Below are 15814 nucleotides of genomic sequence, written 5' to 3'. Positions count from 1 at the left end.
AAGACATTTTTTACAATGAGGGTGGTGAGAGCCTGGCCCAGGTTGCTCAGAGAGGTGGTGGATGAACCATCCCTGGAGATATCCCAGGCCAGGCTGGATGGGGCTCTGAGCAACCTGAGCTGGTGAAGATGTCCCTGCTCATTGCAGGAGGGTTGGACTAGATGATCTTTAAAGGTCCTTTCCAACGCAACCTGTTCTATGATTCTGTGACTCTACCTGCTTGGCCAAAGCACCAACATATGGTGGTGCTCACAGATTTATTCGCCTGGCATTGTACATGTTCTTTTGCAATGTGAAAGTTCTAACTTACTAAATTCTTCCTACAGATTTTTCTTCTCACACAGTCTTGACTTTTTTTACCTGAGCTGTTGACCTCTGTTGGATGCTATCAGGGGCTGGCTGAAGCTCTGTGACAAGAGGGTTGGCTGGTTGGTGAAAGACATTTCCTGGACAGGAGCAATAGAAGACTTCCATTATGGCAAGGACCACAGCAGGTACTTACCATTTTCAAGATGCTGACTCTAAACTCTTAGGTAGGGATTTCTGGCTTTCTGGCCTGGTGGGTCTCTGTTGCCATATATATTCTTTGAGGCTACAGGGAGTTTCTGTGGCTAAAATGAGAGAAGAGTATAGGCCCAGTTCTGCCTTAAAATTGATTTCAGATCTGCCTGAACACTGTCCAGCTGTCAACATAGTGAAAGACTTTTCTTTTTATGATGGACACAGCTGAAAGCATGGCTGCCAGCAGCCCTGAATTGTGTGATCTTGAAAAACAGATTGCAGTGTGAATACCTGAAGTGCTACCATGGTTATATCTTTGACCAGACCTAGTGTATTTATCCAGAAGAGTGATGTATGTGAGGAAGCTAGTACTCCTAACAGTATCTGAGAAGTGATTGCACAATGCCATCAGACACACAGTGTGAATTTTGGGATTGTCCTGTGAACGGACCCTTGTGAGTCCCTTCCAACTCAGGCCATTCTATGATTCTTGTCCACAGTGGCTGCATTCTCTTGGAGCCCTACAGACCAGATGATATGTATCATCCAGAAACCTCACACAGGGGCACTCATCATATGCTCTATGGGTTTCACACCACATGCAACTTGTATTGACAAGACAGCTCCATGTCTTCTCCCTTGCTTGCTTCTTTACAGCTGGCTGATGCACCTTGGACCTGACAACCATTTGAGTCCAGCAAAGGGTGATCTGATTACAGGAGAGGTGCAGCTGAGGTAGGAACCTTCTCTCATAGATGACCGGTTGGCTCTGCTTCATGATTTCAAAGTTGTCTGCCCTGACATGCGGTGTCCTGTGCCTCGGTTCAGAAGGCAGTCAAGAGGCCTGAGTTCTCTCAGATTAATGGCTCAGCTTGGAGCACTGTGTCTTGATGTTCCTGAAGCTGCTAATCCTAATTAACAGCTTTTCTAAGTCCATTTTATACCACTCTAGCAGCCCAAGTGGGCTTTAAAGTGAATGGAAATGACCCCATGGAGAGCTCTCTCTGGAGATGTTGCTATGCCGACCTGCTTACAGCAACTATTAAGGCTTCGGTTGCTCTCTTCCATCCTGCGGTGTTGTTATTGTCACAGGGGCTCAGATGGTGCCAGAAGTGTGTCTGGGACAGATGAGACTTGAACTCTGTTTTTCACTTTTTAGGAAGATATGGGGAGAAGGGGGAAAAACAAGGAGAGAGGGGTAAGATCCCCAGAACCCCTGGGCTCCTGGGTTTCCTCACCCAGTCTGATGGGAACACTGGGAGCCTAGCCCTGTTATACCCCAACACTTCACACCGGTACCTGCTGCCCCAAATAGGCTGTCAGAAGTTGTGCTGTGCTGTTGGGCAATTGATGCCATTTCTCTAAGAGGGGACAACAAATCGGTAGCTCCCATCCCAACCACGTTGGGGCTGTGCAGGCAGAGGTGTTCATGTCTCCCCTCTTGCCCCATGGAGCACATATTAAAGCATTTTTGGCCACGTTCATTCTCCTTAAATTCAACCTTCCCAAAGCCTATAAATCTGAGGCACTAAGAGGAAGAAAAGTTATAATGAATGTATTTTAAGAATATAAAAAGTAAGGACTAATATAACTTTATCTTCTCCCTCCTCTCCCCACCTTCACCATCTCTTGTTTTTAACATTTTGGAAACTGTCAAAGCTTGAAGGGATATAATGTGTGCTGCAGAGAGGAGGGACGTTTTCCCTTTCTGAGCTGATGTGAACTGTGCCTGCAGGAAGCTCCTCCATGAGACAACAGGCCCTTTGCCCCACGGCACATGGGCACCCAAATGTGGGGAAAGAAAGGGGAAAAAGCAAACATATTAGAAATACGATGATTTTATAGTTCAAGCACCTGCAGCAGCACTGCAGCCTAATGGTTTCCACAGTGACAGGGGAGGGAGGGTGAGATCTGAGCCCTAGGGTGTTGGGAAAACCCTGGGTGGCCCCAGACGGGGTGGGTGGCAGGACAAAACCCATGAAATAAACCCCCTAAGAAAGATTAAGAGGAGGAAATATAAGAGGTGGGAGGTGACGTGGGCTGCCGCCTCTTGGAGACGGCTCAGCCCTACTCCATGTAGTGGGTGCAGTAAGATGATGGTGGGGACACATCCCCCGACAAGTTCATGGAGCACATATAGGTTGTACGGGAGAGGTGGAGGGGTCTTCTGGGTGGCAGGCCATCCTCAGGCAGGCCTCCTGCAATGCTTCGTGTACTAGGATGGTCTTGTGGTGTTTTTAAGGGAGAGGGGACTTTATCATTAACATCAGTGCTCCCATCTTCCCTTGGTAAATTGCGCATTTAGGGGAGATTTTAGGGGAGCTTCAAGGCTGAAGGGGTGCTGGCAGCATGGTGGGGCTGTGCAGGACATGATGAGGGACACAGCCTGAAGGAGACGAACAGCGTTTTGGGCAGGGGGATAGCGAGAGGCCAATTAATTTCTCTGTCACATCAGGCATGACTAATGAATGCTTCTCCAAAGGAGCAAAGGGTGAGATTTCCTGTATATGGCTGTGTGGGCCCAGAGCTGGATTCAGCAGCCAAATACTAATGCCAAACCAACCCCAAAAACACTTGGGGAAACATGGCAACAGACTGAGTGGACCAAGCAAGGGTCTATCTTGCATTAGAAACAACGATTTTAAATGGTAGAGAGTTTCTGTGCAGTATTGATTTGAAGCAGCTTCTGTCTTTCTTTACTAAAAACCAAAAAAATCAGAAAAATCGCCCACCAACCCTCAAAATATCAGGCCAACATTTTTCCCCACTTTCCAACAAGCTATATTTTTCTGGGAAAATAAAAACATTAGTCAGCTCCAGTAACCCCATCAGGAGGGGAATGAGGTACAATTGTTAGCCTTCTTACAAGGTGTCGACAGACAGTGGTGCTGAAGATGGGTAGTCCATACTGTTGTTTATTATCTGTAATAAGTAGCATCCAGAAATCTCAGTTAAGGATCAAGCTGTAGTGTGCTAGTCCTTGTACAGACGCACAATAAGAGAGTCCCTGCCCTGAAGAGCATACAGTCTAAAAATGGTGCCTTACATGGCATAATATGCAAGGGTAAGATTGGAATTGGAGACAGAGAAATGATAAATCAAACTTTTTCCTGAATTCCTTGCATCTTTCAAACAAAAGCGATAAAACACGAGTGCTGAGATAATAATTTCCAGTCCCCATCATGAGCCAGATGTTAGAACCATAGAATTGTTTAGGTTGGAAAACACCCTTAAGATCATCAAATCACACTGTAAACCTAGCAGTGCCAAGTCCACCACTAAACCATGTCCCAAAGCACCACATGTACACATCTTTTAAACACCTTCAGGGATGGTGACTCAACTACTTCCCTGGGCAGCCTGTTCCAATGCTTCATAACCCTTTTCGTTAATAACTTTTTCCTAATATCCAATCTGAACCTCGCCTGGTGCAACTTGAGGCTATATCCTCTGATCCTGTTGCTTGTTACTTGGGAGAAGAGACTGACAGCCTCCATGCTCCAACCTCCTTTCAGGCAGTTGTAGACAGCAATATGGTCTCCCCTCAGTCTCTTTTCCTCAAGGCTAAAGAGCTCCAGTTCTCTCCGCTGCTCCTTGTAACACTTGTGCTCCAGGACCTTCAGCAGCTTCGCTGTTCTTCTCTGAACTCTCTCCAGCACATCAATGTCTTTCTTGTCATGAGGGGCCCAAAGCTGAATGCAGGGTTTGAGGTGCAGCCTCACCAGTGCCCAGTACAAGGGGATGATCACTGCTCTGGGCCTGCTGGCCACACTATTGCCACACAAGCCAGGATGACATTCGCCTTTTTGATCACTTGGACACATGCTGGCTCATGTTCAGCTGCTGCCAACCAGCACCCTGAGGTCCTTTTCCACCAGGCAGCTTTCCAACCGTTCTTCCCTGAACCTGTAGTGTTGCTTGGGGTTGGTGTGGCCCAAGTGCAGGACCCAGTACTTGGCCTTGTTGAACCTCATATAACTGCCCTCAGCCCATCAATCCAGCCTGTAGCAGTTGTTTATCCTCCAGCAGATCAACGCTCCCACTCAACTTGGTGTTATCTGCAAACTTACTGAGGGTGCTTGATCCCCTTGTCCCTATTATTGATGAAGATATTAAAGAGAACTGGACTTGGTACTGAGCCCTGGGTGGTACAGCAAGGAAAGAGTTGGCAGTGAGCCACACTGCTGACGTTGACACCATCCACTTAAAGAATATGGTCCCCAGGTGCTATTCATCTGCAGCAATGACGGAATCCTGCAATTCTTCTTGAACGTTTCCCAGTGGGGTGTCTTTACCCCTGGCTATCCTCATCCTCAACTCTTCTGCTGTGTCTTCTTGGTGAATTTCAGTTGTTTTCATTTCAGCCATAACTCTAATTCTCCTAGGAAGGTCTTCTTCAGCCTCCTCAAAAGATGGGTTGACCAGTCCAGCCTCTGCAGTCTCTAGTGATACCACTTCAGCTGCAGAACTTTCTGCCACTTGTGGCACTGCTGGAAAGAGAGTCTTTTCTGATTCACAGGACAGATTTATATTCCTGCATGAAGTTTTCAAGGCATTTGAAACAGGACATATGTCCACAGGTTGGAGCAGAGCCTAAAGGCAGATATGGCAGATTAATTCATCATCGGCTTCATCCTGGAAGTTATAGAGGTGATTATCCAGAAAGACATGGAACTGACCCTGTTCACAGCAAAGTTCCCTAACTTTGGATGTAAGTTCTGCTACGGGATCAGCCATGATAGTCAGCATCAGACGCTCTTCAGCCACTGGTAAGGAAACTTGTAATGCAGTAGTTGTCTGACAGAGGTCTTCTGTAGGTGTTGGGGGTGGGAAGGTGACTCACTTGTCCCCAGGAAGGGCAGGGAGGAGGTGAGGAAGCCCAGCACCAACTCACCTGTGATGGTGGCAATACATGGCTCCTCCACTGAGTTTCTGTGTGGGGAGGAAAGCTGAAACCTACATAAGACGAGGAGGCGGCGCAGCCACCCAGGTGTCTCTGTCCCTCCTGCCCGGCACAGCTCGACTCAACCCTATGTTCTTGGGCTGTGGTCTGTGCTGCTCTAGCAGGGGACCAGTGGGGCTCTGTTCTGGCTGCCTTGCTGAGCAGGGCTGCACACAGCTATGGATGTCTCTGTGCCTTGAATTCCCTGCTCGTAGCAGGGAAACCATTTTTCAAGAAAGTGGAGCTTTGCAAAGTAGTTCCAGAAAATGGTGGAATTTTCTTAGCTTCCTTTTTTTGAGATACTGCAGAAACTTCAAACCATGACTGAATTTGTGCATGCCTTTATTTATTGAGCTATTTATGATGGGCACAGATTTCCCTAAGCCAAAAAGCCCCCTCCCTCCTCCTTCCCCAGCCTTAGTAATCAGCTTTTTTGTGCTCCAGCCCACACTAGGCTATTTTCCTCTGTTAAAGCCTCCATCATTGGTTAAATTACCTAGGTGTGTGTTGGCTTTATCTTTTTTTTTTTTTTTTTGGTGAAATCTTATAATCTTGCAAGTCTACTTCGCCCAAGGCTCTGTCATCCTCTTAGGTCTCTTGTACACTCTGCTTCTCTACTGACTGATTCTATAAAAGGTCTGTTTCAACAAGCTGCTGCTCTTAGTGCTGATGTCTGTACTCTGGTGCCCATGACGATCATCTGTGTCCATCAAGGCTTCTGAGTACTTCAAAGCTACAGTGAACTGCAGATGTTCGGAGTCCTTTGCACATAGGTGTTAAGTTCTGCCTTCCACCATCCCTTTCTCAGATGCTTCCCTTCCACATTTTGCTGCCTGTGTTCATCGCAACCTACATTGCCTGCACACCTTTTATGCCACTGTATTGCCAATGAGCATGTTTGGCACAGGCACTGGTTTGCTATTGGGGTTCCTCTTCCCATGCACATGCCAGCAACTGCCTTCTGATGCGGGAAGACAGGCTTTGCTCAGAGTCTGTAATCTGGGCCAGTTTTAATATAGGATGCTCTTTCCTTTTGTCTCCCCACAGAGATGACAGGACCCTGTTCAATACAGCTCCCCATCAGTGTATGCTTGAGTCATAGGAGGTTTTTCTGTTGCTACATCTAATAGCGCTTTGCTATCAGGAGCAGAACATCAACCTGCTTGGCTGGGAGTCGGCAGCTTTCCTTGTCTGGAAGTTGTTTTGATTCTTTTCTTAGACTTCTCCCTCTCTGTGACTTTCTTTCTAAAACATTAATTTCCTCTAATTAGAGCCTCCTTAACAATTCTTTTTTCCCCTCTCCTCAGTTAATTTCCTCTAATTAGAACCTCCTTAATAATTCTTTTGCTAAATCAATTTCCTCAGTTAGAACCACATGCCATAATTTCTTTCCATCCTTTCGAAAGCTGTCGGAGTAGCTAAGCAAATTATGCTTCTGGGTAACCTTTATCTCTTACTTGGTATTTTAAAAGAAGAACTGTAACAGGTTAGACAGGCACAATTTCCCCTTGCAGAGCTATGCTGTTCTGACCCCCATTAGGTTATACTTAGCTGAGTGTTGTACTATTGTATACTTAATTAGGCGGTCTAGCTGCTCCTCTGGAACCAAGGTAAGGATGTATTTATGAATGAATTAAACATGACACTTCATTACTCAGATCAGATTTAACAGTGTCAAAATCCATCTTTAAACCAGATCACATTGCTCTCTAAGAATATGTAAAACCTCCTGCTCCTGTTAGCTGTGCTGTGAGCCAGCCGTTCCTAACTTTTTCTCTGCAACCCTGCCAGCTTTATTCTCTTGACAAGCTTTTTAAGTGCTAATTGTTTCTAAAACATGCTGGTTTTAAAAATTTCTTTTTTGTTTGTAATTTACGCAGTAAGTAACTATTAACGGCACATCGCTTTTCGCGATCATGCTGTGGGCCGCATCAGCAGTTGGTATAAATGGGGATGCAGCTGATTTACACGTTATGGATCCTGAGCCTAAATTTCCTCTTGTACCTCATGTAGTTTCTTCCCAGTTGAGACCGTGTTATGCATTTCTCTAGCCCTTTAAGATGGGCCATAAGGAACCATCTTACTATGTCTGACCTTCCTGAAACACCAAGGATGACTCGCTCCATTTCCTGATTTTCCGGAAGAAAAGGGACAAACATTGTTGGGAACTGGAAAAAGCCATAGTGAAGTCTTAGTGAACTGTCTTGTATGAAATTAAAAATAAAAGGAGAAGCAGGGAAACACACTCGAGCTGCAGGAACGCCCTCTCCCCACTACTGGTGGGTGCAGCACTGGTAGCTGATCCTGTTTTGTTTTCTAGTACCCCTTTCTCAGGTTAGCACCTATGACCAAGCACAGATCTGATGGTTTCCACAGGTGTTGCTGTGAAGGAGAACACGGCCCTGCTATGATGCATGGTACAGCAGGACCCAGCTCACACGAGACGGGCCAAAGAAAGCCGCCTCACACCTGGCTCATGAGACTTCTTCTGGTCTTTGTAGCGTAAGGATTTTCTCCCTCTTTTAGTTATGCCCAATGTAAGCTCCATAGCCTGCTCAAAGTACTGATCACAAAGCCGAAAGTCACCATGGGCCCTGAAATCTGCTCCAGTAAGGTAGATGAGCCCTTCATACTTGTGAAGTGCTTTTTACCGCCATCTGATGAGAATTAGCAATGTGGGTGGATGCCTTGGGTGCCACTTGGTATAACAAGTGGAGTGATCCATGAGGAACGCTCCCCAGATATTCTACAGGGAGCTGGTGGAGACTTGCAGCTACTCCATCCTTGTCCGTGCCGCTGTCAGCTTTCTGGACAGGTTCAAAACATTTTAGCCAAGCCTAGCTACTGTGGGAAAGCTGTCCTGCTGCTCTCTTTCACACTTCTTTCTGTCTGGCTTTACCAAGCCTCTAGCACTCCAAAAAAGTCTATTCTGGTTGAATTGGTACAGAAGTTGTAAGATCTACTTTATTTCTTCCATAGTCTTAATAACTATGCAGAAAATTCCATTTGCCATCACTTCACATGAAATTTTGGAGTAAGATTGGGTGGAAAAATGAAATGCATTAAGGTTTTTTGTTTTTGACAAAATCCCTAATGTTTGAGATGGGAACAAAATGTTTTTGGGCAATCTTACAAGGAGTAAAATGCTGGTGGTGCTGGAGAGGGAGTTGTTTGGGAAAGGTAGATTCTCTAAAAAGATGTGTTAGAAGGCTAAAAAAAAGCTGTCTGGTTCTTCTCAGAAGAGATGAGAGAGCAGAAAGAGGGAATCACCAGATTAGATTGTTCAGACCGACAGTCAACTACGATGGAAGAGATGCTGTTCTCTATGTTCCTTGAGAAGCCCGTCTTGCTGGTCTCCAGTCCGGTCCGGCTGAGGACAAAGAACGGCTAGAGATAAAGATAGGCAATCCAGTAGACAATGTTGAAGAGCAGGAAGGCAGTGGGGAAGAAGACACGGGAGTAGGAGTCCAGGCGGGAGATGTGAATGCGGACCCTCCCTTCCCGCCACATTCCCGTCTGGCAGTCCTCAATGCAGCAGAAGAACCTCTCGCATTCCTTTCCTTCCAGGCATGGGGAGCCAGGATCTTCATCCTCATCTTCCTCTATCTCTGTGGGCCAGTGCATGATGTTGTTGATGTTGATGGTAGTAAAGGACGGCATCACCTGTGCACTGGCAGGTGGCTGTAATGAGGAGGGGTAGGTGGATTAAAGGGAAAGAAAAGGCAAGAAAACATGTTCTAGAAACCAAAACTCATCAAATTGGCAAGAGATCATTTCATAGCATAGACACAGTTCAATGCATGTGGCTGTAAATCACCACCTTGGCATACTGTGGGGACTGGTACCTCCCTGTATGACTGTGAGTTTCATCCCTGGCACTCTAGGGTGTAGCCTTCATCAGCAAAGATCTAATTGCTCTGATTCCCCACCTTTGCCACTAACAGTGCAGAAGCAGGACCTGTCTGGTTTCAGCTGTGCTAGCCTCTTCCCTCATTCCCCCCAGCTCAGTTGTCTCTGGATACAGCACACAGTCCAGATATGTCTTCTGGTTGCCGTCAGTTGCTGGAGAAAAGCTGGGGAAAGCCTGTGTGTGACTCCCAACCTCTTGGCCCAGGGGAAGAGACATATCAGCCTCATGGAAGAGTTCTCTCCACCCATGCTGGGAAATGAGGCTGGCACAGAAGAGATCTGTCTTTTTTGGTTTCAGTTTTGTCCCAATTCAGAGGCCTGTTTCAGCTGATGTGTCTGACAGCAGTATCTGCCATGAGCTTGGGCAGATCTCAAGAGGATGATGACCACTCTGAGTTCACTGTCCCCACACTCATGATGTCCTCTGGTGGACAGACCACAAAATAAAGCAAGTTTCTGCATCTCTGTGACCTAAGATACCTCTGTAATCCACAAAGAACAAATCTGTAGAGGTGAAGAACCTGGCTGTGGATCACCCTGTCTTAAAGTAGACATTTACATTTGGTCATGTGAGTCATCCTAAACTAGACTGATAAGCTCTCCAGCAATTTTGAAGAGATCACGGTGTGCCTGGCACTGACAGGGACCTCCTTGTTTCAAGGGGAGCCTCAGCTGCTTTTTCTGATGCTGTCTCACCTTTCAGGTGCTCAGACCTAGCACATACAGTGGTCTGAGGACCTTATGAACATAGTACGGGTCAAACACTAAACCATGTCAGCAGTTTCCAGTGGAGGCTCAGGAGGGATATTTCTAAATATTTTATGATTCTAACAGCATCCATCTCACCTGGCGCCTTCAACCTACCAGCCTGGCTTTCCTGTTGTTGTGCTCAAGTGGTTTCTTGTTTCCCACCAGGTAGTTGAGTGTAGCGTACTCCATGAGAGCTGCAAAGACGAAGATGAAGCACACAGAGACAAAGAGGTCCATGGCTGTGATATAGGAAACACGGGGAAGGTGCTTGCGGGAGATGGTACTCAGGGTGGTCATTGTTAGCACAGTCGTGATACCTGGGAGAGAAAAGAGCTGGTTTAAGTAATGAAGAGGAGCACTTCTGTCTTCTACATGTATCCAGCCCCCAAAACATCCCCATTTTTCCTCTCTCGTGGGAGAGAAATTCCCCTGGTTGCCTGGTCCTATTTTTGCTCTACTTAGAGAGACTCTGGCCTTGAGGTCCCCTCTAACAATGCTCCATGGAAAAAGAGCTGTTCAAAACCCACTCATCACACAGGACATCAATGTGGACTGGTAAAGGAGTGGGGAACTCGAGCTCTGCTTAAGGCTGTAGACAGGAACAACGGTTTGGATGCTGGGGGGAGCGTCCAAAGGAAGGACATGCTAAAAGGCACTAAGACTCAGTGGATGGCTTTGGGTAGGCAATGGGTGAGTTGGGATTCAGTCAGTGATGGCTGGTTGAGTCAACAATAAGCATGGTAATGTCTCAGATGACACAGGACTGCTGTTTCTGTCTGATGTGAACCAGAGCTGGAAGACAAAGGCCCCTGTTCCCTTTGCCTCTGTGCATTTGCTTCCCAGGATGAATTTAGCCTAATGCAAAGCTTATCATAGAATAATTTGGGTTGGAAGGGACCTTCAAAGGTCATCTAGTCCAACCGCCCTGCAATAAGCAGGGACACCTTCAACTGGGTCAGGTCAATCAGACTGAATCTACCCTCTTCTAGTTTAAAACCACCGCTTGAATGGGGCTTGGAATTGTTTTTGCAGCAGCAGTAGTACTCACAGATCTGTTTCCAGAGATCAGGAGCCAACAAAGGATCAGGTGCAAGAGTTGAGGGACTGGACTAGATCATCTTTCAAGGTCCCTTCCAATCCCTATCATTCTGTGATTCTGTATTGTGATCTTATCCACTGTTTTTTTAGGTTGTGGAAAAGAAACAGAAACTCCGCCTGCTCTTCCTTCTTTAACAGTTATCTAAATCCACCTGCCACCCTTTCTTTGGGTCACCCCAATGGCTCTGGATGGGAGCACGGCAAGAGATTTTCATATTTTCCTGCTATATTTGCATTAGCAGATACGATGTGACTTCCCATATATTTGAAATGCCAATGGAACCGGTCCCATTTACATCTCCTTAATGTAGGCTGATGGGCTTGAAATGTACCAGGGATCATTTGTATTAAGTACAACAGGGGCTGTGGAGAGAATACATTATTCTTGATGTGCTGAGGTCCCTTCCCAGAGAGAAGGGCCCCCCTCCTGGGGAAACTTGCCTTTGTTTTATTTGAGACAGCCACCATAGTGGAGTCTGCTGTGCAGAACACTTTGCCCCTTGCTGTTCAGAACACTTTGCCTCTTGCTGTTCATTCCTTTCCCGGCCACGGATCATGGCGTAGCCTCACCTCCATTGGAAATGACACCCCATTTCTCCTCCTGCTCTCAAAATAAGCACCGAATAAATTGATTTTGATAGGGAGGTGGGGAGAGATGGTCATAATGGATGGGTTCTGAATAGTCCTGCCTGATGCTGTTGGCCCCTCGCCTCTCCTTTCCCTCCCTGCAGAGGCTGCAGGCAAGGCTGGGAACGCTACCTCCAATTAAAGGGAAAGTCAGTGGGGCTGATGGGAAGGACAGTGCTGGGAAGCAGAGCTTGCTGCAAAATGCAGATACAGCCAAAGAGCATTAAAGATTCATAAAGACCTCTCTAGTGCCTACCAGAGTGGGATTCAATCAACATAAGCTTTTTCCTGCCTCAAAGAGCCACCGCAGGTTGCTGAGAAAATCTAAACAATAGGCAGAGCTGTTGCCACGTCCTGGACTCCCAGTGTGGTGTGACTGACAGAGAAAGGCTGGACTTACCAGCATTCTGCATCCTGCCAGACCCTGGGACTCTGTGGATACAGCTTCACTCATCACCCTACAAGCTTTATGTCACTGGTCCTACACTGAACCCTTGAAAAGCCATGAGGAAGTGCAGATCACCTGCGTGTGACAGGAGCCCTTTGGCCAACGCTGCAGTGACACAGCTCACCCCTTCCCTCTCCCTGTTGGCACATGAGAATACCACATTGTCAACTTGGAAAAGATTATGCTCAGGTCTCAGATCAAGATATGAGTGTTGTGCTATCCTGAAATAATCCACTAGTCCAAGCCAGCACAGCCAGAGATTTGGTTGAGCTTGAGGATGGTGTTACACACAGAAAGATGCCCTATGGACTATCCTCCAATAAGCTGAATAATACCAGAAAACAGCAGAGTGCTTTAGGAGATTTTGTACCCCACCAGTGCTAGTCTGCTAGCCTTGCAGAGTTCAACAACCCATCTCTTACCCAGAGATGTCCTGGCTGGTGTAGAGTCTCTCTTGATCCAGAAGGAAACCCAGGAGAGAACAACCGTCAGGATGCAGGGAATGTAGGTCTGAATGGCAAAATAACCCATACGTCTACTTAGGTCAAAAGAAACTGTCATCACCATGTACTCCCCTAGGAAAAAGCATCAGAGACATTGGAATCATAGCATGTAACTTCCTAAAGCAAAAATCAGCAATTTTTCAGAATTTGGAGTGTTTCTGATGAGGTTTTCTTGTTTTAAGTGCCTGGCTAGCTGGTTTTGTTTCTGGCTTTGTGGTTGCCCAGGTTGTTAGCTTCACAGACAGACGTGTGGCTGGCTGAGCAGGTTTGGTGACTTGCTGGCATTGTGGCTGTCTTGCTGGTTTTGTGGCTAGTGGACTCTGTGGCTACCTGGCTGGCTCTGTAGTTGTCTGACTTGACGTCTTTGTGATTAATTTAATAGCTGACTTTGTGGTTGCCCAACTGGCTGTCTGCCTGTCTGGCTATGTGGTCACGAGGGTGCATTTATACTGGCCTGGCTGTGTGTTCAAGCACACTGGAAAAATTTCAGGGAAGAAACTAGAGAGCATTCATCTTCAGCTGATTGCTGCAAGGGTTTCTTTTCTATAGAAGCTATTTAGCTGTAACAGGCTACATGGCCTGGCTTGCCAACTAACTACCTGAGCTGTGACAATGGAAGTGTCCTTCAGTCGCTTTCACTGAGACCCTGCTTCTGCCCCTGGAAAAGGCATGTGGTGCTGTACATCCTAATTGCTCATTTAGCAACTTACAGCTGAGGTTCTTCCTCTTTTTCAGAGGCTCCTAGTGAGTATTGGAAGAAAGCCACCCGACAGCTCTAGAGTTAAGATGGAGCTTGCAGGCAATTACCAAAAAAAAGAGAATTACAAATGTCAGACATCCACTGGTGCGTTTAACACACTTTCACTGCACCACTTCTTCTCCCAGTTTGTGCTGCCTTTCTACTCCGGTTAGACGCTGGTGCTGGTGTTGGCAACAGCAGCTTTCTGCAGAGTGGAAGGAGAACTACCCGAACTTGCTGCTTCAGAGGGCTTAAAAATATGAGCTCACCCTACCTGCGGGAACCCAAAGAGGCGTTTCTCAGTTGTCTGTGGGAGCGAAAGGGGATGTGAGCTATTATGAGGAGGAGAAGTTGAAGGGCCTCCATTCCCTGGTTTCTTCACACACTCAGCCTTATTCCTGTCTCTTGAAGCATAATTCAGGTGTTCACCAGCCCCACGTAACTTCACATAAGGGAAGACTGAGGCCTTCAAGTTCTGATTTCCCCACCGCTGTTCCAGTTATAAGCATCACCCAGGGATCACAGAGCACACACATAGTGCAGCAAAAGGGGATCTGAGCTCCATCTCCTCTCTCTCCTGACACTTCGATTAGGGATCGCTCCATTCACATCAGCATTGTCACCCCACAGTTGACGGATATCAGTGGTTCTGGCCTGCCCCTGCTTTGTCTTCCCCTCACCCCTCATCTCTATCACCTCTGCTCCCTCTAGTCCATCCCTTCATTTTTACATTTCTCTAACTGTGCTGTTGTGACCTTCCTTGCCCACCACCGTGGACCTCTCTGATGACTCCTTTGCCTCCCACGAGGTCTCAAACATGTTTCTGTGGGCTGCCTCCCTTTGCCTCACCTGCCCCTGTCCTGAGAACTTCCGAGGTGTTCCTCAGCCCCGTGAAGTCGAACTGGTAGAGCCTCCAGGTGCGCTGGTCGGAGACCTCAATGGAGTAGCGCCTCCAGCGATAGACAATCTCCTCGCGCGGGTAGCCATCTGCGAAAGGCGGCAGGGACATAAATGAAAGAGTACGTCATGTGTTTCAAAGTCATTCACCACCCTGGCTGCAAAAGCACTGGCATCTCACTCCAGCTGTTTTCTAGACACAAAGCTTTCTGGCAAGCATTTCTGACGCCTTTTGTTTAGGCATCCCTGCATGCAGTGGGAGTAGGGACAGCATCTCCCCTTGTGGGCTGCTCCAAATCCATGGGGTGGGAAAAGCAATGATAGAAATGGAGCCTTTCTAAGGGCTGTGTTGGTGGGAAGGAGACTTGAATTGGTGTATGAGGACTCACCTGGCCTGGAATCTTTAAGAGTTTTAGCTCCTAAGGGGAGCATGGGGCCACTACCTTCCCTTCCCAAGCATGAGTACGGCAGGAACACAGAGCTGCCAACACAGGCAGTTACATAGCTGTGGCTGGTCTGACTATCTCTGTACCTCTCGCCCTGGGAGCTGATCTGTGTATGGAAAAGAAGGGATGCATTCTTCATGGAGAAGGAGACCTGGCTCCTGCAGGCTTGAGCATGGCTTCTTCTGGCTCTGGCTTTCTTGACAAAGAAACCAGCCTACTGTGAAGTAGGGACCTCAACACCTACAAGAGAGTTCCTCAGAGGAGGGAAGGAGCAAGAGCTTGGCAGCTAACTAAATGCTTGCTTCTAATTATCAAGCAGTTATGGCATGTACTATTAATTAGCAAAGAATGAGGGATGGCGGGAGATGAGAGGATGGTATCTCCTCAGCATGCTGCCTCCCACTGAAGCACCTCAGAGCCACATGAGCTCCGTCTCTTCAGTGGCAGGGGAAGCAGGAGATGTGAACCCGAGCTAAGATGACTAAATCAGATTTCCAACCAACGCATGAGGACAAGAATGTCTTGGTGCAGAAAGGCTCCCTGCAAAATTACCAGTGAAGATGTGCCAACATCAGCAGCCCTGTTTGCTGATGACAATGGACAAGTGAAAACTAAGAGGTGAGGTCTTATCAACCCTCTTTTGTGATGGCCTTGGGTGCAGAAAGTGAGCTTGTCTCTGGGCTCAGGTCTGGAAAGCCAAGTTGTCCCCTGAGAAAGCAGCAGAAGTGGGAAGATGCAAGGCAGGACGGGTGCCACCTGAAGGGGTACATTCTGTCTAGTAGGTCAGAATGACCAGAAGGTCAGTGAAATAATCACCTCCAACCATCCACTCAAATTAAGGAGCAACTCAGAGGTGCTGTGAGTTGTCCCTGAAGACCTCTGCTAGGCCAGGAGTAAAAGGATGCTCCAGGGCATAATGGGTAATAGCAAAGGATAAGAGCCATAGAGACTAGG

The 15814-nt window shown here is 47.2% G+C and overlaps 1 protein-coding gene across 1 annotated transcript in view; it reads right to left on the bottom strand.

Annotated features, from left to right (window-relative positions):
- Positions 1–3396: 3396 nt before the first annotated feature.
- Positions 3397–15814, bottom strand: part of LOC136106059 (gamma-aminobutyric acid receptor subunit gamma-4) — a 39961-nt gene continuing 27543 nt past the window's right edge. Inside the window, exons 6-9 of the mRNA XM_065846082.2 lie at positions 14367–14504; positions 12698–12850; positions 10217–10419; positions 3397–9124 (exon numbers count right to left, since the gene is read on the bottom strand). Of these exons, the coding sequence (XP_065702154.1) occupies positions 8831–9124; positions 10217–10419; positions 12698–12850; positions 14367–14504 (788 nt within the window). The 3' untranslated portion in view covers positions 3397–8830. The remainder of the gene's footprint in view (positions 9125–10216; positions 10420–12697; positions 12851–14366; positions 14505–15814) is intronic.

The sequence above is a fragment of the Patagioenas fasciata genome, chromosome 11 (genome assembly GCF_037038585.1).
Source record: "Patagioenas fasciata isolate bPatFas1 chromosome 11, bPatFas1.hap1, whole genome shotgun sequence".
In the NCBI taxonomy this organism is placed as follows: domain Eukaryota; kingdom Metazoa; phylum Chordata; class Aves; order Columbiformes; family Columbidae; genus Patagioenas; species Patagioenas fasciata.
This window is presented reverse-complemented; position numbering and strand designations above follow the sequence as displayed.